The sequence below is a fragment of the Suncus etruscus genome, chromosome 3 (genome assembly GCF_024139225.1).
Source record: "Suncus etruscus isolate mSunEtr1 chromosome 3, mSunEtr1.pri.cur, whole genome shotgun sequence".
NCBI classification, from domain to species: domain Eukaryota; kingdom Metazoa; phylum Chordata; class Mammalia; order Eulipotyphla; family Soricidae; genus Suncus; species Suncus etruscus.
This window is the reverse complement of record NC_064850.1, coordinates 142,032,209-142,057,100: the sequence shown is the minus strand read 5'-3', so window position 1 is coordinate 142,057,100 and position 24,892 is coordinate 142,032,209. Positions and strand designations below refer to the sequence as shown.

At 43.1% G+C, this 24,892-nt stretch overlaps 1 protein-coding gene across 1 annotated transcript in view; it reads right to left on the bottom strand.

Annotated features, from left to right (window-relative positions):
- Nucleotides 1-24,892, bottom strand: part of NPC1 (NPC intracellular cholesterol transporter 1) — a 54,578-nt gene that overhangs the window by 29,506 nt on the left and 180 nt on the right. The window contains exons 2-5 of the mRNA XM_049770190.1: nucleotides 9,440-9,562; nucleotides 7,477-7,583; nucleotides 4,411-4,586; nucleotides 1,061-1,228 (exon numbers count right to left, since the gene is read on the bottom strand). Coding sequence (XP_049626147.1) covers nucleotides 1,061-1,228; nucleotides 4,411-4,586; nucleotides 7,477-7,583; nucleotides 9,440-9,562 — 574 coding nt within the window. The remainder of the gene's footprint in view (nucleotides 1-1,060; nucleotides 1,229-4,410; nucleotides 4,587-7,476; nucleotides 7,584-9,439; nucleotides 9,563-24,892) is intronic.

The following is a 24,892-nucleotide window of genomic DNA, read 5'->3' as shown; positions in this document are numbered from 1 at the left end:
TGCCTTGCAAGCAAGCTTAAATTAAGACCATGAGTTCAAGTCCTTGTTCACATGTGCCAGGTGATATCCCAGCACTTCTACTACCTGTGATCCCACAGCAGAAAGCAACTGTCACTGCCTGTGTGTGTGAAGAACACAACTAAAGGGCTATGAACCCTGGGGAGCATGGGAATAAGCACTGTGAAGTACCAAGCTGCCAGTTGAGCACCACTATCAAGCCTTGTGTGACCCCAAAGACAAAGGGAATGAGAGTGGGGAGGGATGAACTCAGATGTTTTGGTTTGTTCACATGTTTTGCTGCTTGGTTCTATAAAGGCTGGAGCTGCCTCAGGAAATTGGGCACAGGGGTTTTGCCACTGACATACAAGTACACCACATTCCAAAGCAAATTTTCCATCAGAGCGAGTCTCTACTGAAAAACTAATCCAGTATTACAATTGAACTTCTAAAAAGGCTTTTTGTTTTTAGTAAAACTTTTTTAAATTTTTATTTGTTTTGTCCACACATGGGGTTGCTCAGATTACTCTTTTTTGGTTTTTCTTTTTTTTTTTTGGGGGGGGGTCACACCTAGCTGTGATCAGGGGTTACTCCTGGCTCTATGCTCAGAAATTGCTCCTGGCAGGCTCGGGGGACCATATGGGAAGCCGAGATTCGAACTACCATCCTTCTGCATGCAAGTTAAATGCCCTACCTCCATGCTAGCTCTCAGATTACTCTTGACACTGTACTTAGGAATCACTCCAGGAAGTGCCTGAGGGACTATATGGGATAGAACCCAGGCTGACCATGTGCAAGGTAAGCACACTACTCACGATACTATCTCTCCAGCCCTAAGTGTTTTTGGACTTTTAGAAAGAAATAAGTCCATTCTTTCAGTTAGGCAATAATACCAGGAGGAATCACTTTCTCCCCTTCTATTCCCACTCCCAGCACCCTAAGTTGGTCAGAGGCTTGCTGCTCTGTCCCAGAGGAAACATTTTCTCTGAATTTATTGTTCTTGATATTGCAGTTTCAAGCTTCTGGACTTTAAAACATCAAACGTGAGAATCTGGATTTCTACCTGAAAAGATGGGTGTGATGGTGAAAGGAGCCTGCCCGTTGTCCTTGTTGAACATGTACTCAATCCAGTTGGTGGCATTGCAGGCGTCAGCTTCCTTCCCACACAGAAGTCCAAGGGCTTTCTCATTACTTGAAGGGGCTTCCACATCTCGGCAGGCATTGTACATGGCTAGCAAAGGAACACAGGGAAAGATGGAAATGCCACAGTACTGTCATTCAGTGGGTAAGATCCACTGAAAGGTGAACTCTGAAATCCATCTGCACAGGGGTCAGAAACCCTATCAGAGAGGCAGAAACTGAGGCTCGGAATAACCAAGAGTAGAAGAGAGACTTCTGAACCAGTCTGGCATTTTCCAACTAACAGCTAAACCAGATTTCTAGTACTAGAAGAGGTAAAACCGACAATTAACACTTCATCATTTCCCAGCCTTTCTTCCTACAGCCTGGAAGTATTATTCCTAGTCCAGAAGTGCAGACGAAGGAAGGACCGCGGTTCGATCCCCCGGCATCCCATATGGTCCCCCCAAGCCAGGGGCAACTTCTGAGCGCTTAGCCAGGAGTAACCCCTGAGCATAAAACCGGTGTGCCCCCCCCCCCAAAAAAAAGAAAAGAAAAAGAAAGCTAAGAACCTAAGATAGTCAGTGTCCTTTCTTTAGTCAATAAAACTGTTCTAGAAGGTAGAACACTTTAAAATACAGAATTAAGAGGAAAGCAAGTTTCAGGGCAGAAGCCATGCATGAAGGGAACCTATGTGGATTAGTGAATACAAAGAAAACATACTAAATAAATATGTGGTCAATGTTTTACAAATACAGAAGTAATAGTATTTTTGTTTGTTTTTTGGGCCATACCCAGTGATGCTCAGGAATTACTCCTGGCTATGTGCTCAGAAAACGCTCCTGGCTTGGGGGGCCACATGGGACACCGGGAGATCAAACCGAGGCTCATCCTAGCTAGTGTAGGCAAGGCAGCCACCTTACCACTTGCGCCACCACTTTGGTCCAATAGTATTAATTAATTTTAATTTATTAGTCTCTGCTTGCTACAAGCTTCCCAGGATTTTTCTCCTAAACTTTAAGGAGAAATTTCTAAATTTATTATTGACCTTTACTCCTGAGTTGGGTGCTGAAAGGGGATAAAGTGACCTGCATGGCATCCCTTCATTAACTTAATAAAAGAGAGAGAGAGAGAGAGAGAGACAGAGACAGAGACAGAGAGAGAGAGAAAGAGAGAGAGAGAAAGAGAGAGAGAGAGAAAGAGAGAGAGAGAAAGAGAGAGAGAGAAAGAGAGAGAGAGAGAGAGAGAGAGAGAGAGAGAGAGAGAGAGAGAGAGAGAGAGAGAGAGAGAATATGCATGCCTGCCCTAGAAGCAGGCTGGGGAGGGTACATGGGAGGTAAAAAGGCATCAGGGAGGGAATGAGGGAAACTGTCCTTCTGCATGCAAGGCAAATGCTCTACCTCCATGCTATCTCTTCAGTCCCTTCCATAAAATTTTTTAAATTTTATTTATTTTGGGGGGTGGGTAGCGCCACACCTGGTGACACTAAGGGATTATTCCTGGCTATGCGCTCAGAAATCGCTCCTGGCTTGGAGGACCATATGGGATGCTGAGGGATCAAACAGCAGTCCCTCCTAGGTTAGCGCGTGTAAGGCAAACGCCCTACCATTTGCACCACTGCTCCAGTCTCAAAATTTTTTAAAATTTAAATGTTTGTCACTGTGATTGAGGGGAAATTCAGGCCATGCCTGGTGGTGCTCAGGAGCTAGTCCTGACAGTGCTCAAGGAACCATAGGTGGCATCAGAAACTAACCATAGTTGAGAGGTTGCAAGGCAAGCTCCTTATCCCCTGCCCTTTTTGCTTTTATATTCTAAGAAATTTGACAAATCATGGCCTGTATTCACCATTTTAATACCAGAGAAACTTCACTGACTGAGAAACTATCTGTGCTCTGCCTAATTGCTCCCATCCTTGTCCCCCAAATCTGGCAACTATCATTCTTGATTATTGCCATCATTCTTTTTCAGAAATATGGTTGGCATCAAACGTATTGAACTCTCTCAGATTAGCTTCTTTCATTCAGCAACATTTACTTCCATGGCTTGATAATTCATTAATAATAATTAATAATTCAATAATGCTGAATAGCATTCCATTGTCTGTTTGTACTAGTTTGTCTAGTCACTTACTAAAGGTACATGGCTGCTTGCAAGTTTTGGAAATTATAAGTAAATCTAGTATCCACATCAGTGTGCAGGTTTTGTCTGAACAAAGGTTTTAGATTCTTTACAGTATATAAACAAGCAAGTATTTATGGCTGTAATAAAAGTTTCCTAAAACTCACTACTACACATTGGCATAGTATTTCATTTTCCTTTGGCTATGACAGAGGTTTGCTATAGCTCTAAATCCCTATCAGTTAGCAGTGATGCTGGCCTTTCTAGGGGGAAGGAGCAATAGTACAGTACATTTGCCTTGCAGGTGACCAACCTTGGTTTAACCCCCAGTTTCCTATATGATCTCCTGAGCACTGCTAGGAGTTATCCTTCAGCATAGAGCCAGGAGTAAGCCCTAGTACCACTGGTGCGACAAATAAATAAATGCTGGCCGTTCTAATGAGAATGGAGTGGTGGTATCCCAAATGTTATGATGTGGAGCATCTTTCCACATACTTAATGTATCATCTGTGTATCTCTCTTAATAAGATGTCATGTTCAGTTTCTTGTTCTGTTTAAATTGCACTGTTGATTTTCTTATTCTTTAGTTTGAAGTGTTCTTAGTATGTATTGGATAACAGTCCTTTATGAGCTATGTCTTTTACCAATATTTTCTCAAATTTGGTGCTTGTCTTCTCATAATACAGAGGCTTCCAATATTTCACAAAATTATCACAATAATTTTGTTTTTGGTTTTGATTTTTGGGTCAGACCCGGCAGTGCTCAGGGGTTACTCCTGGCTCTACACTCAGAAATCGCTCCTGGCAGGCTTGGGGGACCATATGGGATGCCGGGATTCGAATCACCGTCCTTCTACATGCAAGTCAAACATCCTACCTCCATGCTGTCTCTCTGGCCACTCCACAATAAATTTTTATATGGTTTTTCCTGTTTACAAACATTAAAAATTTCTTCAAAGCAAGCATCTCTAAGTGCAATTTAAAAGATAAAGGTATAAATGACTTTGAATAGGCACTGCAAAGTCATTTTTCAAATGATTTTTAAACCCTGTGCTAAGTTATGGTTACCAGAGATTGGCACATTAGTATTCCTATCACATCAAGCCCTTACCCATATTTACAAGTGCAGCATATATGAGGTATTAACATACTTAGGAAGCTTTTGAAGTTTACTTACCATTGGCAAAACTCTCTCCAATATAGTATTGTAGCCCTACCACGTTCTTCTTCGTTTGGTTTGTAACAGGATCAAAATAATCTTCAGTTTCAGTCACATTCAGAAACTCACTTTGTCGAGGGCTACATGTCAGCTCACAAAACAGGTTCACGACGTTATAAAAGCAAGATGGACATCTAAGAAAAGGTTAATTATATTCTGCATGAGTTCACAGAAAGGGAGGTCCAGCAAGACAATGACTTGAAAGAATTAAGACTTTTACATCTATGGAAGTGATAAATGAATTTTATTAGGAGAACATAGTAATAAGTCCAGCAATTTGAGATCTAAAGTCATATTAAAATAGAGACATCCCTTTAAACACAACTCTCATTACTAAGTGTTTAGATTTAACTTCAAAAAGAAAACCATGTGCTCTATAAAGATGCACTTTATAACACCGAGAGGTTTCCTTTGTCTTGGCACTAAAGCCTATGGCTCAGGAGCAGCAGCATTATAGTGAGAAAAAGAAATGAGGAAGAGATACTCTGAAGTTTGTCTTAAAATCTACTCACGGGAGGTCTTCCAAGCCCCAGATAACCCTTAGGTTTTTTCTGAATATAAAAACGAATTCCCTATAATTTGTGAAGATCAGCTGTAGTGCCACGTGCATTTCAGCAGTACATGAGTTTTTATTACAAATAAACAAACAAAAATAATCAAACAAACAAAACTATATTGCCCAATTTCTGGGTTCAGAGTTTAAGCTGTTATCATTCAATACTTGAGGGGTAAGAGAACTCCTCTTTCTGGTTCACTGTTATCTGTAAAAATTTGTTCATTTGCTTCATTTCATTAGAATTTCCTTCATTAGAATTACAGTCTTGCAACACAATCAAATCAAGACAACTCTGGGTTCTGCTCTGTTGCAGGACACAAAGCAGGAAGGAGGAAGTTTCTTTGGTTTCAAGAGCCTCTGCTCTGGAGAAGGACTTTTAGGAGTCCCATGACTTACTGAGTAAAAACAGGAACAACCACCATACCATCAGAACCAAAAAACACTCTTAAAAGATTAAACACAGCTTATATCACTTTTCATAAATTGTAAATCCCCACAGTATTTTCTCTCCCTTTTTCCTCTCTGTCCCCCCTCTACCCTCCCTGCTTCTCCTCCCTCCCTCCCTCCCCTAATAGTACTTTGTTGTTACTCCTGGTACTCAGGTAACTATACAGTGCCAGGGACCAAGTGCAAAAATTTTGCAGAAATAAAAGCAGATGAGGGAGGCCCTTGAGCAATAGGTCCAAGCAACTCAATCATCAAAGTTTGACAGTGGCGGGCCGGAGAGATAGCATGGAGGTAAGGTGTTTACCTTTCATGCAGAAGGTCATCGGTTCGAATCCCGGCGTCCCATATGGTCCCCCGTGCCTGCCAGGAGCAATTTCTGAGCACGGAGCCAGGAAAAAAAACCCTGAGCACTGCCGGGTGTGACCCGAAAACCACAAAAAAAAAAAAAAAAAAAAAAGTTTGACAGTGGCTGGGGCTAGAGCAACAGAATAGAGGATAAGGAAGGCACTTGTGTTATACAGTGCTGATGTGGGTTTGATTCCCAGTATCTCATATGGTCCCTGAGCCAGGAGTGATTCCTGAGTGTAGAGAAAAGAGGAATCCCTGAGCATCACCTGGCATGGCCCCAAAACAAAACTAAAAAAAAAAAAAAAAAAAAAAAAAAAAAAAAGCCAATAAAGGGGGTTTTTTTGGTCTCTCTGACAACATGATGATCCTTTGATGTGTATGTTCATAATGCCTTTCCCAGAACAGTAGCTCAAGAATTGTATTTGGGGGCCAAAGGGAAGTTCAATGGGTAGAATGCAGATTTTTCAGGCAAGAGGTCTAGGTTTGAGTCCCTGGTACTTGAGTCCCCAAGTACCAAGAGTGAGTCCTGAGCACAGAGCTGAGAAAAGTCTCTGAGCACCATCAGGAATAGGCTCTGCACCAACAAACAACAAAAAGAAAATGCATCGTTGGGGCCGGAGAGATAGCATGGAGGTAAGGCGTTTGCCTCTCATGCAAAAGGTCATCGGTTCGAATCCCGACGTCCCATATGGTCCCCCGTGCTCGCCAGGAGTGACTTCTGAGCATGGAGCCAGGAGTAACTCCTGAGCACTGCCGGGTGAGACCCAAAAACCAAAAAAAAAAAAAAAAAAAAAAAAAGGAAAATGCATCGTTGACTGGCTTTTGTGGTCTGGCTCCATGAATACTCCACTGGCCTTCTATAGAATATACTGACTCAAGTCAAATCTCAACTTTTCAACCTATACTCTGCTTTCTGTTGTACTGAAAGAAGAATCATGGCACCACCAATTTGAACTTCTGGAGAGCAGTAGAGTTTTCACTATGAAGGCTGACATATGCCCTGTTGCTGGCTGCTCATCATAGGGGCCTCCCCCAAACCTGCTCAGTATGTGCAAGCTTAACAACTCAGAAAGAAATCACAATGCACTGTTCCAAAGGCCACTCACTTCTTCAGCACACTAATTCGAGAATCGCTGGGGGAGCTTCAAGAAAAACATCTATTATGCAACTCCTCTCACTGCCCTGCTCCCAGAGAATAGAATGAACAGCAAACAAAGGTTTTTGACAAAATGAGCCAACAAGCTTATTAGCAGTGAATCATGACCAGCTCAGCTGAGGATGAGGACTCTTAACACATCATACATTGTGGAAGGAGAGGAACCAGGAAACCAGAGATGATGAGAGCTGCAATGCAGAGAGGCTCATGAGTGCAGGATCACCAGACTTTCTCCCAGAGGGCAGACATCCAAGGCTCTCAGAAATACCCTAGTTCATAGTGTAGGCTCCTTTGCAATGCAAATATTTCAGAGTCAAAATAGGCTATCAAGCAGGTCTCCAAGAAGAAAGCAAAATCTGATTATTGTTACTTTATCAGATAATATTCTTTATTGGCAGCAGCTAAAAGATAGCTTTCTTAAAAACTAAAAACAATGTTTTAAGGGAAATAAAAATGTTCCAATGGTAAAGGGCACCTAAAACCCATTTTTTTCTTCTTTGCATAGTGGTCAACTTACCTGGACAGGAACTGCAGAAGCAGCTGCAGGTTATCTTTTAGTGCCTGAAGCTGCTGAACGTCACAACAAAGACTAACATTGTCAAAGAAGAATCCAGGACAGAGTTCCTATTGGGTGTGAAAGCACAAATATCAAAGTAGAAAGTCTAAGTAAGGACAAACATCTCTCAGAGAACTTAACTTATGTAACCCCTTCTAGGTACATCAGAGTAAGATTTATTTGTAAAGTTCCTGTAGTTGTGGGGGGTTTTTTGGTGTTTGTTTTGCTTTGAAGCAAATCATAGAAATCTGCAAGGAGGTACATTTAGAAAGACAGTTCAAATCTTTCTTTTTCTTTTTCTTTTTTTTTTTTTTTTTTTTACAAATATCTGGCCTCTTCTTAGATTTTCCTGTTTCAGTTAAAGCAGAATACTATTAAATTTTTATTAGACAATTCAAGGTAAGCCAAATATTTTTAATAATTTTGATGAAAGTAGCAAGCCAGTCTTGAAGACGTACTATAACACCAGCATAAGCTTCTAACAACCAGTTTTTTCACCTAAAATTTACTAGGTGTTTTTTTTTTTGGGGGGGGGGTGTTACATCTGGCAGCACTCAGGGGTTACTCCTCGCTCTGCACTCAGAAATCATTCCTGGCAGGCTCAGGGTACGATATGGGATGCTGGGGATCAAACCGAAGTCCATCCTGTGTTGGCTGTGTGCAAGGCAAACGCCCTACTGCTGTGCTATCGCTCCAGCCCCTACAAGTTCTTTTCTAATCACCTTATTTATTAGTGATGATAAACATGACAAGGAGAATCCTGGTAGCGAAGTTCAAAGGCTCTTAGTAGAAAACAAAGGAATTATTAAAATGAATAAAGGACAAGGGAGACACAACCACTTAAGAGTAGCTGAGTTCATTTACTCAGGTTCTGAAATCTAGACCAAAAAAGAACACTTTTAGCCATATATTTTGAAGAAGCTGAAAGGGCTACATTTACAGAAGCAAGTTAAATTCCTGAAGATAATCTGTTATGAGAAAGAAATAAAATTCTTACAAACCTAAGCCTTTGAGTTCTATTTTCTTCTCTATGTGTTTATATTTCAAGATAGGATTTACATCCCTCAGAATTATCTCCCTCACATATGTGATCTGAAGAAACTTTGTAGGGAAATAGCAAATGCCCAAGGGATATACAATCAAAGAGCAGGAGAACTGGTCTTCACCAGGAACTTTGCCACTGGGAAAAGGTCTAGGTGCAGCAGTAAGTTAGGAAAGAGCACTATGACAATGAGGGAGGGGGAAACGGGCCTATTAGAGGCAGTCTTGGGGTCAGTAGAAAAACTGGGACATTAGCCAAGAGTAGCAGACACTGATAAAGGGATTGAAAGAACAATCATGGCACCATCAATTTGAACTTTTGGGAGCAGCAGGGTTTTGCCATGAAGGCTGACATATGCCCCCTGGCTGCACATAATGGGGGCCTCCCCAAACCTGCTCAGTATGTGCAAGCTTAACAACTCAGAAAGAAATCATGTTCTATAATGTATAAGGCTGTATAATGTACAACATAAAATATAATGTTGTAGCTTTATATACCTGAAACTCACGCATAAATACTTTTATAAATTTGTAATGGCAATTTAATTAAAAATATTTTTTAACTGGGGCCGGAACAGTGGAGCAAGCAGTAGGGCATTTGCCTATACACGCTAAGCTAGGACAAACCTTGATTCAATCCCCTGGCATCCCATATGGTTCCCCCAAGCCAGAAGCGATTTCTGAGCACATAGCCAGGAGTAAACCCTGAGCATCACTGGGTGTGGTCCCAAAACAAACAAACAAAAATATCTCTTAACTAAATAAAAATTAAAAAAAGAGATTTCACCACCACTCCCATCCCACCAAAGAACTCGGAAGTAATGATCATAGGGGTTCTCACACCAGCATTTTGTGTTCCCAAAGACTCAATCTCAAAACTTGCCTGCACCAAGTCATATCCATCCTTTGGCAATGGTTTTGGTGGTCCAGAATATTCACAATTGTATCTTTTGTCTCCGGATGCAATTCCACATTCTCCATACCACACACAGGACTGTGAATATACCTGCAAAGCATTAAAATACTCAGTTTACTAGGCCATAAAACAATTTCCAAGAGCAAAGCATACCCTTTAAAAAACTTTCCAATGTTATATGCAAAAGGAACTGAAGAGTTGAAGACACCAATCAGTTCGACATGGGGAAAATATTAACATTAAAATAGACCAGGGACTGGAACATTAGCACAGTGGTAGGGCATTTGCCTTACATGTAGCCAACCCCGGCAGACTCGGGTTTGACTCCCGGCATCCCCTATGGTCCCCGAGCCTGCCAGGAACGAGTTCTGAGCACAGAGCCAGGAGTAACCCCTGAGGAACCCCTGGGTATGTACTCCCCCCACCAAAAAAATAAGACCAAATGTCCAAAAAGAAATTGTCAGTGAAGCAGTCACTGAAATTACTCATCATTTCTACTTTTGGTTAGTCTGTTGATAACAGAAAGCTTTAGTTCCAGGTAAGACTTGATGTAGAGGAAAGCAAGCAAGCTATTAGTATGTGAGTTTATGATTACTAAAGCACCATTGGAGGACATTCTGCAGAGGAATTATTTAAGCTCCAAATAATGAAAGGACATATTTAGGCAAAATTTCCAAATTACTCCATCTAGACGACAATCAACAGACCTTGGTAAGGAAACACAACAACTTCATGAACCAGTGAGTGAGGGATGTGCTGACTGTAAGGAAAATCGGCTCAGCAATCTTAAAAGGTTTAAATTTCTCCAGTAAAGATTTCTCAAGAGGCACTCATATTCCCCATGTGAGAGTCACAAGGCTAGAGAGGATTCAGAAGGGTGGAGCGCAATGTGAATCACTGTGACACCACAGCACCGAGTGAGTGCTACTTGAGGGCCTGCGCTGTCCTGCTCATGGGGAACAGGATCCACAGAGGCAACAAATTTGCCTACAATACCTGGTGGCAAAACTTACACACATTAGGAAAAGAAGCAACAACCTGAATTCTCCCCCATGACAATGGCACAGTGACCCACACAAGTGTAAGGTGCTAAACTAGTCTGTGGTCCCCAGGGTCAAATCCAAATCTGGCCACAATTCAGGAAGCCCTAAAATCATTAAATGGAAAGAAGTAAGAGGTTGGAGTATATGAGTGGAGAAGTTGCAGGGGGTCGTGTTATTTTCTTTAAATTCATTCTTCCAGTATTTCTTACTGCAATATCGCGATTTACAAGACATTACTGTTTCATGCTTACAATCTACCACCACTGTCCCAAGGTCTCTTTCTTCCTCTCCTCCTCTCCACCTCCACTTTGCTGGCATCACTACAGGGCTTGTTATCCACTGAGCATTGTCTATTCTTTTGCTTTCTTTCTATAGATTCCACATAAGCGAGATCACTCATTATTTGTCTTTCTTTTTCTGATTCACTTAACATGACACCCTCCATTTTCCAAGTTGGAGCGAACACACTATTTCATCTTTTCTCACCGCTGAATAACATACCTCTGCAATTATATAAATATGCTACAAGTTCTTTATCCATTTGCCTTTTGATGTCACCCAGCCTGTTTTCTAAGCTTGATAATAAGGCTGGTATGAACATAGGTGTACATATCATCTTGAGAATTAATTCTTTTGTGTTCTTGAAATAGATGCCCAGGAGTGGGATATTGCTGGGTCATTTATTCTTCATATTATTTTAAAACAAATGGTAAATTTCATCTTGAGTCATCTAGTGCATATGTGTTGGTCACATATAAGAAGGAAATCATAGAATTGAGGAAGCAACAAGAACTACACTACCACAAAGTCACAAAGTTTTACCACAATTTTTATATAAGAATGATCACAATTATGTCCACAAACGAAGCAGTTCTAGAGACAATATCTCAAATAAAAGCTCATTGTTTATCCACTGAAGTTTAAAAAAGTCAAAGCTGAGAAAGGCGGTTTTAATCATTGCTGAGGCTGATATGTCACTTAAGGCAGTGACATGAACCTCACACAATTCTCTCCAAACAAGAGGGCAAGCAGTCTCAAGACCTTGGGAAACCCCCTTGACAAACATGGGAGAAGTCAGCCCACAAGCCACAACTCTGGCAAGACTAAAAAGATGGACACCTGGAGTTGAGTTTCTTCTATTCTTGGGGACAGAAAAGGAAACAAAAACAGCCCAGTCTGTTCCTATTTACAAAGATCAACCTACATACTCATAAGGTGCAAATTTGTTCCCACCCACTTGGTAGAAAGATGAAGCTTAGAGTCAGCAGAGAGACTGTTCTGAGCCCCAGGGTTCACAAGGATTCACAGGGTAGTTGAGCCAATAAAATCTGGATCTCTTAGCTGTGCTGAGCAGGACTGTTCTTGGGACCTGCAGCTAAAAACTTATCTCACAGATTTGGGATGATAATGAAATGAGAAAAGCTATATAGGAGCAGGAATGGAGTGATAGCACAGTAGGGAAGGGACTTGCCTTGCATATGGCTGACCCTGGTTCCATTCCCAGCACCAAAAATGGTTCCCTGAGTTCCTCTAAGGGTGATCCCTGAGCACAGCCAGGTGTGGCATAAGCACCCCCAACCCTTATCCATTGGCCAAAAAAAAGAGTTAAGTGGAAGTGAAAATAAACCACCTGATGTTATTTTTAACTTAAGGAAAATTGGGCTTGATGCAACATGCTTCGGGGTATTTTTGGCCATCCTAGCCCTGAACAGTAGTCCCACTCAGGGTGGACAAAGAGACTAAGAAGTCCACTACGATATGCCGGGCACTGTTATAACTTCCACAGTCTCCCTAGTTTCTCTAGACTTAATCAGCTGTGTAACCAAGGTCCTCACTCTGACTCTAGCCTGATTCTCACCTTGGACAAGGTCCAAACGCCATTACCTATGTTCATCATATGCAGAAGCATGTGTGTGTGTGTGTGGGGGGGGTGTCTCTGCTCTACCACAGACCTCTCTCACCTCTCTCTTCTTATCTACACCTGGCAAGAGAACCAGCTCTCCTCTGAATCCCGATGGGGCCTCCTGCACTTTACCAATCATCCTTTCATCTACCTTCTCAAACTTACCTTTCTCTAGTTTCTCCTATTCTATGCACACACAAACTGCTCAAACCTCCTTCTCTCAAATGACTTCCAACTACTTCTCCCACAACTCCAGGGACTCAAGAGGGAATCCACCTGTTCACACCTCCATTGTCAGTTCCTCTTCACCAGGGTTCAAAGTCTTTCTGCTCCTGTACAACCACCTTTCCAACCACATTCCATCCTCCACCTGGTGACTTCCATGTGGGTCTCAGCAATGTCTCCGGGTCACAGCTGCCATGATGCTCTTCCCTACGTCAGAGGACCTGGCTGCCTCTGCACTGTCTATGCAGCGTTGCTCCCTTTCCTATACTTTCTCTATCACTTGCAGCTTGCCAAGGCCATTCTTCACCTTCTACCTCCTTCTGCACCTCAATGGATCAGCCCCCAGCCCCTCCAAAAGGCATAGGATAAGCGTGTCCTGGTAAGGTCCCTGAATTATCAGATCTGTGTGACCAGCAGCCAGTGCCTACCAGGGACAGATGAGGATCTGGAGGGCATTACAGGAAAGGGACTCTTCTGAAGCCACTCCCGAGAAATGGCCAAGCTGGACCCAACCTGTGGCCCAGCTAATTAAAAAATTGGAACTCTTTCTTGCTTTTCATGGCACCGAGGCCAGGTTCATCTGGACTGCTTCTCCAATCCCCAGAGTGAATCGACTGGAGTTAGGAGTTCATGAAGGAAGGGGTCAGATGGACCTGAGACATTGGCTTTGTAAAGAGTCACAAAATGACGCCAAATCCAAGGGGGCACTGGATGCTCTAGGACTCTCAGTGCCAGCCATATATTTTCCTTGCTGACGTACAACCCATCAACAAGCAAAGCACCAGGCAGAAATGTACTGGCCACTTTCAAGAAAACTTGCTTAAAACCCACTGAGGCTGCGGCCAGCCAGTATGTCACCCAGGGCCCAGACTTCCTATCTTTCATCCGGTTTGAACTTTGATTCTGTTTCCTGTGACCTGAGAGTCAATGAGACCATGCTCTATGCAGCAGGCACCCCTCAGCTTTCCCCTTAAGGAATGAAGAACCTCTGCACCTATGTTTAGTGGTGTGAATTTCAGAAAATGAACTCACTGATAAGCGTGCATTTCAGTGGCAGTTAAGTCCAGAAGCTTTCTTTTTTTTGGGGACAGGGGCACATACCTAGTTGTCTCAGGGGTTAGTTAGTCCTGGGCTTGCACTCAAGAATCATTCCTGGCACTACTCAGGGAACTAAATGAGATGCTGGAGATTGAACCATGGTGAGCTGTGCACAAGGTAAACTGCCTTCAATCCTATATAGGAGCTTCTGAGCAATCTTCACCTCCAAGGTCAGGTTTTGATTAGGTGTACTTTGGGCTCTGGCCTACTATCACTGCCCAACTACCCCCTTTCCAGGAAAAAAAAAATCACTTACTGATTTACTCCCCCCAGGCTATTTTGAAGCTAACAAACAGAAAGCACCCCCTAATCTACATCTGAGGCCACTACTGTTCCCTCTTTCGGCAGTCTTGCCAGGGCAATGTCACCTACTTTGAGAAGTACTGCTGGTCTCAACCTTGTCTCCAGCCCTTGAGAAAGCAACAGGCCTACTACTTTCCCCCAGGCTCTATTGTTTAATTTCTTGAATTGTGATCATAAATAATAACTGAAGGGACAGGAGAGATAGCACAGCGGTAGGGAGTTTGCCTTGCAAGCAGCCTATCCAGGGCGGACAATGGTTCGAATCCTAGCATGCCATATGGTTTCCCATGCCTACCAGGAACAATTTCTGAGCACAGAGCAAGAAGTAACCCCCTGTGTGCCACCAGGTGTGACCCAAAAACCAACAAAACAAAAACAAAAACAAAAATAAAACAACACATAATAACTGAAGAGGGTTCAGTTAATATAATAACAAATAACCGTAACAAATAAATAAAAAAACAATAACAAATAATAACTGAAGAGGGTACCGAAAAATACGGTACCAAGAAAAAGTTTCTGGATGCACACCCACCAAATATTAGTCCAAAATCTATTTGTAACGAATCTGAGGTGTTTCTGGCAGTGTTTGGCCATGTTGCATTTTTGGGGGAAAAGGCTTATGAGTGGAAACAGTTGAGTGCCGCTGCAGAGAAACCCACTTTTGACCATCCATCTTTCTTACAAGCCTCCTGCAGCTACCACCATTAAAGTCAACTGATGCCTCAAAATAAATCAATAAACAAAAATAAATCCAACCTAGCTCCTTTCTCCTGGTAGCAGTTCCATGGGTTTAGAGGGGCCATCCTTACTGCTCAAGCCCGTAGGTGCTTATGCCCAGGGATGAGACGAGTACTACCTTCTGCCAGTTACACTTCACAGTGGTGGACCCACCAGATTGAGGTGGATGAAATCTTCCTTTGAAGCACCATTACATAACATATACTTGTGGACCTTAAGGTTTCTGTGGCAAAAAACTCAACTCTGCTTACTGGAGAACAATGTTATCAGACAAAAGAAAAGTGGGAGGGAGAATGGGGGTGCCTAATGAAGAAAGGATTTAATAAAAGATACTCTGGTCAGACTTTAATCTTCTGGTTCTTAGCCTTGTCTCAAGCAGAACTTAAATGTATGACAACTGCTGAATTGTGTAAGTGAGGAGATTGCAAGAGTATTTCTTGCTTTTGTCTGGATTCCCTTTTAAGACCATAAGTTCTTTAATTAGGACAGAGCCTGTGTTACACTTCCTTTGAATTCTCTCTCCAAAGTACCTCATCCCTGGTTCACCAATTAGAAACCACCAAAACTCAGGATGAGTTGAAGAAGTTTAATTGGACTTTATGGAAATTCCAAGATGAAAACTGTTGGCTTCAACCTAGAATTTAGAAATTACAAGGCTAGATTGCCTTACATTTAAAGGTTAGGTTATTAGACTATTTCACAATGTGCTCCAAAGCTTAATTATTGGGTTGACAACGTATGACAGCTTCTTTGAGTAGTAACAGGAACAGTTCAGAAAAGATTGAAGCAATGCTCCTTCTGCTCTATGCATGTGAGCAGCCAAGACATGATCACTTGCAAGCCCATCTTATATGGAAAAGCTCTAACTATCAGCAACAGAATTCAACACTCGTGACTGCCTTCAGAAAATCCCATCTAAGTATGAATTCCTTCAAATCTCACCAAACTCCAACTATACTGGTTGACTGGTTGACATAAAGTGATTTTTTTTTCTCTTCTCTGCTCCCTTTTTTTCCCTCAAATACCCTCTGGACTACTATCACAGCATCAAGACTTTAAAGGCCACATTAAGCATTCTCCATTGACTGTTAAAATTCCAACTAAGTACATGCACAGATGGATGAGTCCTCTGATTATTTTTTATAATTTAAAGTCTGTTTATTTCTTTTTTTCTGTCAAATACATATTTTTTCTTTATTTAAACATCTTGATTATATATATGATTGTGATTAGGTTTCGGTCATGTAAAGAACACCTCCATTACTAGTGCAACATTTCCACCACCAATGTCCCAAATCTCCCTCCATCTCACCCCACCCCCACCTGTACTCCAGACAGGCTTTCCAGTTCCCTCATTCATTCACATGATTATGGTAGTTCTCTGTGTAGTTATTTCTATAACTGCACTCACCACTCTCTGTGGTGAACTTCATGAAGTGAGCTGGAAGTTCCAGCCCTCTTCTCATTGTCTCTGAGGATTATTGCAAAAATGACTTTTATTTTTCTTAAAACCCATAGATGAATGAGACTATTCTGCATCTCTCTCTCTCCCTCTGACTTATTTCACTCAGCATAATAAATCCATGTACATCCATGTACAGGAAAATTTCATGACTTCATCTCTCCTGACGGCTGCATAATATTCCATTGTGTATGTGTGCCACAGTTTCTTTAGCCATTCGTCTGTTGAAGGGCATCTTGGTTGTTTCCAGAGCCTGGCTATTGTGAATAGTGCTGCAATAAATATAGGTGTGAGGAAGGGGTTTTTGTATTGTATTCTTGTGTTCTTAGGATATATCCCTAGGAGTGGAATAGCTGGGTCAAATGGGAGTTCAATTTCCAGATTTTGGAGGAAGTTTATCTGGAACAATAAACACCCTCGAATAGCTAAAACACTCCTAGGGAAAAGGAAAATAGAAGGCATTACTTTCCCCAACTTTAAATTGTACTACAAAGCAATACTTATTAAAACAGCATGGTATTGGAATAAAGACAGACCCTCAGATCAGTGGAATAGGCTTGAGTTCTCAGACATTGTCCCCCAGACATACAATTACCTAATTTTTGAGAAAGGAGCAAGAAATCCTAAGTGGAGCAGGGAAAACCTCTTCAACAAGTGGTGCTGGCAGAACTGGTTAGCCACTTGCAAAAAAGCGAACATAGACCCCCAGTTAACATCAAGTACGAAGGTAAAATCCAAATGGATTAAAGACCTTGATATCAGACCTGATACCATAAGGTATATAGAACAACACGTCGGTAAAACACTCCATGACATTGAGACTAAAGGCATCTTCAAGAAGGAAACTGCACTTTCCAAACAAGTGGAAGCAGAGATCAACAGACGGGAATACATTAAACTGAGAAGCTTCTGCACCTCAAAAGAAATAGTGCCCAGGACACAAGAGTCACCCACCGAGTGGGAGAAACTATTCACCCAACACCCATGAGATAAGGGGCTAATATCCAAAATATACAGGGCACTGACAGAACTTTACAAGAAAAAAAACATCAAATCCCATTAAAAAAAAAAGGGGGGGAGAAGAAATGAACAAACACTTTGATAAAAAATAAATACAAATGGCCAAAAGGCACATGAAAAAATGCTCCTCGTCACTAATCATCAGGGAGATGCAAATCAAAACAATGATGAGATACCACCTCACACCACAAAGACTGGCGCACATCACAAAGAATGAGAACAATCATTGTTGGTGGGGATGTGAAGAGAAAGGAACTCTTATCCACTGCTGGTGGGAATGCCGTCTAATTCAACCTCTATGGAAAGCGAATCCTCTGATTTTAACATCGTATCCACTATAACTTATCCAAGTCCATCTTTCTGAACTCTAGAGATAGTATAGGAATTAAGGCACTTGTCTTCCTTGCATGTGACTGACCCAGTTCAATCTCCATAAAAAGGCCCCCAGCGCACCAATAGGAGCAAACCCTTGAGCACAAAGCCTGGAGCAGCTTTCTCAGTATCACCTGCAATGATGCAAAACACCCCCTCCAACACCCACATCAAAATATAGCTGTTCATTTGTGGAAGTAATGATGCAAACACCCCCTACACACACACACACACACACACACACACACACACACACACACACACACACACACACACACCTGTTCATTTGTGAAACTAATGATCACCATTCATATCTTTTTCAGTGATCTCCAGTCTAGAAGTGGTCATGTCACATCTCAATGACTGCCTTTAGGTCTAGGTTTTCACTCAGCTACCCCCCACACACATGGGGTACAGGTCCAGTCCCTATCCTGTCACTGGTCTGGCTAACCTAGCAGTCAAGAAAATGCCTTGCAGGGTGGGATAGTGACTGCTGTTTCCTTTGGAGTCAATGAAGTAGACCAAACAGCAGAACTGGGCAACCCTAACTCCTTGAGACAGAATTCTCCAGACCCAGCTCTACAGGTAGTCTGGGGCGAACAAGTTTATATATACAGCAAAGGAGAATGTGTGTCAGGCTTGTCTATATTTGGGTTTCTGCATGAAGTTTTAGTCAAATGGCCTACACTGTACATTTAACTCCTCTAGCTCTAGTTTCAAAGTGATTCAATCATAGCTTTATTATTGGTTAATATTTGAATCCCAGCACCCACAATAGCCCCAAAGCCACAGACTGAAAACCATGGAAGTGAATGGATCATTAGGTTTTTTCCCTATGAATGAACACACAGCATGGCAAGTGAACTGTTTTAAGCCAGTCGGCTAAATCACCCCAGATTTATTATTGTTTATTAGGAAAGCCACACTGGAGCCAAATACAGGCTCTAAATAACAGACCTAATTGGCTAAGTGAAGCATTTGCTACAACCCCACTCCTTTTAACTTGATAACTATAAATTTGAGAGAATACTTTTCTTTTTTTTTTTTTTTTTTTTTGGTTTTTGGGCCACACCCGGTGACGCTCAGGGGTTACTCCTGGCTATGCGCTCAGAAGTCGCTCCTGGCTTGGGGGACCATATGGGACGCCGGGGGATCGAACCGCTGTCCGTCCAAGGCTAGCGCAGGCAAGGCAGGCACCTTACCTCTTTGCGCCACCGCCCGGCCCCGAGAGAATACTTTTCATTTAAATAAATCAGGACAGAAAAAGCAGAAGATAGTGGCTCAAGGCTGCTATCAGAGCTGTTATCAAAGCTGTTATCAGAGCTGGGATCAAAGTGGGATTGGCTGTGTGCAAGACAAATGCCTTAACTTTTGCATCAGTCCCTCTGTTAGTTCTTTTTTTGTTTGTTTGTTTGTTTGTTTTTGATTTTTGGGTCACACCCGACAGCGCTCAGGGCTTACTTCTGGTTCTATGCTCAGAAATTACTCCTGGTAGACTCAGAGAACCATACGGGATGCTGAGATTCGAACCACCTTCCTTCTGCATGCAAGGCAAATGCCTTACCTCCATGTTATCTCTCTGGCCCCTCTGTTAGTTCTTTTAATCTACTCTATATCCCATATTGTACCTAAAGCAATCATCATATATTTATAAAATTAGTGAATAACAGCAGTTTGAGTTCCTCCATGGCCTAATAAACAAAAGAGAAAAAACATAAAAACTTCTTTGTCAAATCCCCCAATAGTATATTTGCATCAAAGAGAATTTTTGGGTTGAAGCAACAGTTCAGCAGGTATGATGTTTGCCTTGTATAGGGCCAAGCCAGGTTTGATCCCTGAAATCCCATATGGACCTCTGAGCCAGGAGTGATCCCTGAGTGTAGAGCCAGGAATAATCCCTGAACACAGTTGGGTATGACCCCAAAATAAACAAAAAGAATAATTTTACTTAAAAAGATTTTATGCTAACTAAAATAAAATACAAATGTTGCATGGATGAAGGGGGCATGGGGATGTTTTCAGATTTTTAGTTCAAGGATGCCTGAGGAAGAAGCTAAGAAAGTTCTATCAGTTTCCATGCTGCAAACTCCAGTTTATAGATTTATATATATTGTGACAGTCTATAGACGCACAGAGAGAAATCTGAAAATGATAGTTTTAAAGTAACAGTATTTATCTTTGGTGGGTGTTCAACAGTTCCTAAACCCTGAAACGCATTTTGAACAGAAAAAGGAAGATACTGTAGGTTCTAGAATAAGCAAATGAAGAGACAAGAACTCTCCCTAAGATATTCTAGCTAACAGCTGTTTGGCTGGTCTTAGCAAACTATTGTGGTGACCTGTGTTTCTGATGGTTTCATGAGCAAGGGCTAGAATACAGATGGGCTGGGGCCCCAGCCAAAGAGGGAGGGGTGTTCTTCTCCCTGGCTAATTTAAACTGCCTATCCAGTCACTTCCTTTTGCACCCCATTTTAGTCCATATTTGCCAAAGCAAATATTCCAAAGACTGAAGAGGCATAGTTCAAGCAAAGAAAAACCCATCGGGCTAAGGTTGCTCATTGCTTTCACTCAGAATCTAGTGGAGAATCCAATTCTGAACTTAATCAGCCTTTTGTGGGGTGAGATGGGCACAGTGTATCCACAAATGCTCAGGCTACTCCCAGCTCAAAGCTAGGGGGAAGGGACCAGGCAGTGATGGGGTCCCAACCTGGGCCTCTCACAAGTACAACACATACTCCTGTCCCTTGAGCTATTCATTCACCTCAACCTCTACTAGCCTCTCAAGCCCTCACCCATCTCACCCAAAATCATTTCAAAGAGCAGGAATTTGGGAATTTAGGAGAATAAGAGAGTCTGGTCATACAGGAGACAGTGCAAGATAGTTCTTAACCTTAAGGAACCTGATTCAAATCTATGATTCAAATATTTCTGTATTTCCATAAGTACTTTGAGAAATAAAGTTAAGTGATTTTTTTTTTTTAAAGAAGAAACTGAGGCTCCAGGAAAGCTGGCTTGCTCAAGATTACTCTTGTCACAGTAAAAATGAAGATACATACTGCCAGGCAGTAAGCACAGAATCAGAAAAGATTTCATTTCAGAAGGAAGGTATTCTCGCTGGGGTAATAATGCCATAGATATCGTGGGTGATGGAGCACAGAAGCTGGATCTTGAGAGAAAGGTGAAGTTTTGATAGCAAGAGTTTAAATTTGGTGGAAGAGCTGGTGTCTGTCTCTGAGCTGTCAGTGAAAGGGCAGGAAGGGGTGTCTGGAAGCAGAAAGGACCTACAAACTTGGGCTTCCACACCAGGTGACATGTCATCGTTCCGGCATCCATTTCAGGAGAGTGGAGAGGAGAAAGGGGAACCCAGGAAAGAGAGATGGCACTGTCTGTGTGACCAGAGGTCTCTTTGTTCTGGGGTGTATGACAAACACTGAAGGAATACAAAGACCCATTCAGCAAGCAGTTTTCTGTCAGCCTACTCACTAGAATAAAAAAAAAAAGATGACTTGTGTTAGTAACCTTTAATCATAGCTTCAAAGAGTGGGAAAGGCAGAGGCTACATACGTTCAGGTATTCAAGGCTCTAATTTCAGGTACCCAATGCTCTCCAGCAGAAATATGGCACATTCCTGATTTCCTCAGAAAAAGGCATTTTATTTATTTATTTTTATTATTTTTTTCAATACTTTTTATTGTGACCAAAGTGAATTACAAATTTTTCACAGTGGGGCCTGACAAATAGCATGGAGATAGGGCGTTTGCCTTCCATGCAGAAGGACAGTGGTTCGAATCCTGGCATCCCATATGATCCCCCTGCCTACCAGGACGGATTTCTGAGCATAGAGCCAGGAGTAACCCCTGAGTGCTGCCGGTTGTGTTCCCAAAAGCAAAACAAACAAAAAAACAACAAATTGGGGCTGGAGAGATAGCATGGAGGTAAGGCATTTGCCTTTCATGCAGAAGCTCAGTGGTTCGAATCCCAGCATCCCATATGGTCCCTTGAGTCTGCCAGGAGTGATTTCTGAGCATAGAGCCAGGAGTAACAATCCCTGAGCATTGCCGGGTATGACCCAAATAAACAAAAACAAAACAAAACAAAACAAAACAAACAATAAAACCCAAATCTTTCATGGTAATATTTTAGGTACATAGTGACATTGAATCAGGGGAATTCCTACCACCAGTGTTGTCCTCCCTCCACCCCTGTTCCCAGCATGCATCCCATATCCCCCTTCTGCGCCCTCCCCCTCGGACTGCTAATATAAGTGGTCCCCCTCTGTGTCTAGCTGTTGTAGATTGGGTATCGATTGGTTTTTCAGCCACACCCAGTGACACTCAGGGGTTACTCCTGGCTATGCACTCAGAAATCGCTCCTGGCTTGGGGAACCATATGGGATGCTGGAGGATTGAACCGCGGTCCATCCTAGGCTAGCGAGGACAAGGCAGACGCCTTACCACTTGCACCACTGCTCCAGCTCCAGGAAAAGGCATTTTAATGGTTTAATTTCATTTTTGTTGTTGTTTTGTTTTTTGGGTCACAAATGGCAGCGCTTAGAGGTTACTCCTGGCTTTACACTCAGAAATCGCTACTGGCAGGCTCAGGGGACCATATAGGATGCCAAGATTCAAACTACCATCCTTCTGCATGCAAGGCAAACACCTTACCTCCATGCTATCTCTCCAGCCCCAATGGTTTAATTTCTATTCAGGCCTATAGGGCAGTTCCACATAAGCTATGGAAAGGCTTATAAAGGTTAGTCAGGAGAGATCTTCTTTTTCAAATGACACACATGATTTGGACGGCCAAAGGGTGTAAAATCCATGCACACCAATGCTGCTATTTCATCACCTGCAAAAATGAAAAACTGAAGAAAGCAACACCCCCATTACAGAAGACTGTAATTATGTATGAAAGCATCTACTGGTCCAGTGCACAACCCACGTTTATTCCTGGCACTGTATATGGTTCCCCAGCAGTACCAGGAGTGATAAGCCCTGAGAAGTAAGCACTGAATATTGCTGGGTGTACCTCCTTCCCCACCCCCAGCCCCCAATAATTGCTCCTCAGTCTATTCCAGGGTACAGGAAGGCCTCTGTCTGCAGACAGCAAAACATAAGCACAGGGTGCTATGTTAATTTCTGAAAAGGTAATAGGAATCTTTGCAGTTATAATTTATGGGCTTCAATGCTTCCTGGTAGTTTTGCAAGAGGCGAAGAAGATCTATCCTCTGACCTATGCCAAAAGTTCAAGGAGAGGCATTTGCTGACCACCCCTTACAAACTACCTTGAAGTAAAATGACAACAGAGTAAGTTAAAGCTACCTAGTCACAGAAGACTATTAGATCCAACCTAACAGTAGAGAAACTGAACAACCATCTTCTCTTTAACTTTTATTCTTGAGAATTCACTAAAGATGTGCCTTAATGGTAATCCCAATAATTCTACAAAGCATTGTTCAAGACCCCAGAGGGAAACATGCCCAAAACCACACAGCAGTAGGCAGTCCAGAGGCCCACTTGCCAGCACCGCCCTGAAACCTGCTTTCCACACTTCCACCAGGTGCTCTTGTGTGTGCGCTTCCAAGCAGGGTGACTCCGTACCCCCAAGTGCCAGAGGAGAAAGCCACAAACAACCCTGAAGCTGACTGTCGGGCATCCCTGTGCCCGGGGAGGGGGGCACACAGAGAAAGGGAAATTTACTTCAGTCCAGAAAACCCCCTTCATCTGCCTTCCCTACTTGCTCCCTTCCCACTCATTACATCGCAAAAGTCAATGGCCTTCTTATACACCAATAATGATAGAGAAGAAATGGACATTATAAAAAAAAAATCCCATTCACATTAGTGCCCCACAAACTCAAATATCTTGCGGTCAACCTAACTAAAGAGGTGAAGGACCTATAGAAAGAAAACTACAAAAGCCTGTTCAAGAAATAAGAGAGGACACAAGGAAATGGAGACACATACCCTGCTCATGGATTGACAGGATCAATATCATTAAAATGGCAATACTCCCCAAAGCATTGTACAGATTTTTTTTTTTTTTTGGTTTTTGGGCCACACCCGGTGACGCTCAGGGGTTACTCCTGGCTATGCGCTCAGAAGTCGCTCCTGGCTTGGGGGACCATATGGGACGCCGGGGGATCGAACCGCGGTCCGTCCTAGGCTAGCGCAGGCAAGGCAGGCACCTTACCTCCAGCGCCACCGCCCGGCCCCAGCATTGTACAGATTTAATGCGATCCCTCTAAAGATACCCATGACATTCTTCAAAAAGAAGTGGATTAAACACTCCTGAAATTCATTTGGAACAATAAACACCCTAGAATAGCTAAAGCAATCCTTGGGAAAAGGAATATGGGAGGCATTACTTTCCCCAATTTTATTTTTGTTTGTTCGTTTGTTTTTTGGTTTTGGGGTCACACCAGGCAGCGCTGAGGGGTTCCTCCTGGCTCTATGCTCAGAAGTTGCTCCTGACAGGCTCAGGGGACCCTATGGGATGCCGGGATCCGAACCACCGACCTTCTGCATGCAATGCAAACGCCTTGCCTCCATGCTATCTCTACGGCCCCACTTTCCCCAATTATAAACTGTATTACAAAGCAACAGTTATCAAAACATCGCGTCTAATTGGAGGCACTGGGTCCCCAACGCACCCAAGCAACACCCCCTGGTAGGTCTCAGTCTCGACACACCCAGGGAAGGCCCAACTAGGTTCCACCCGAGCAGGTAACGCGACCCGGGAAAGCGATCCGGGGTAGGCAGGGGGTTCCGCTGAGAGGTGCAAAGGGCGCGGGGTCAGTCACCTCGAGGCCTCCCTTGCTCAATTAGAGGCTTGGGCGGCCCACAGGTTCCCTGCTCGCCTCCCCGCCCACCTTCATCTTGGGGGGCCACAGAGTGCTCGGGCCTTGCTAAGATTTAATATGTAAGCGAGCTCGAGATAGATAAAGCCGGGCCCCCGGATGATCCGCCTGTCACCCCATTTTCCTCCGACCCTGATCTCACATCCAAAACCGAGCAATCAGGCGACCACATCTGGTAGAGTCTGAGACCCAGCCCGGCCACCCACGCACACTGCCCGTAGCTGTCACCCTCGCCCAGATCCCAGGCCAGTGAGTGCGTGGGGAGGAGAAAGACGCCGAGGCAGGGCTGGCTGGGCTGGGCTGGGGGCGTCGTCGCTGGGCCAACTTCCCCGGACCCCGTCCCCGGGGCCAGATCCAGCTCTGCTGCAGCCCCCAACCCTCCCGGGTTTCGGGGGG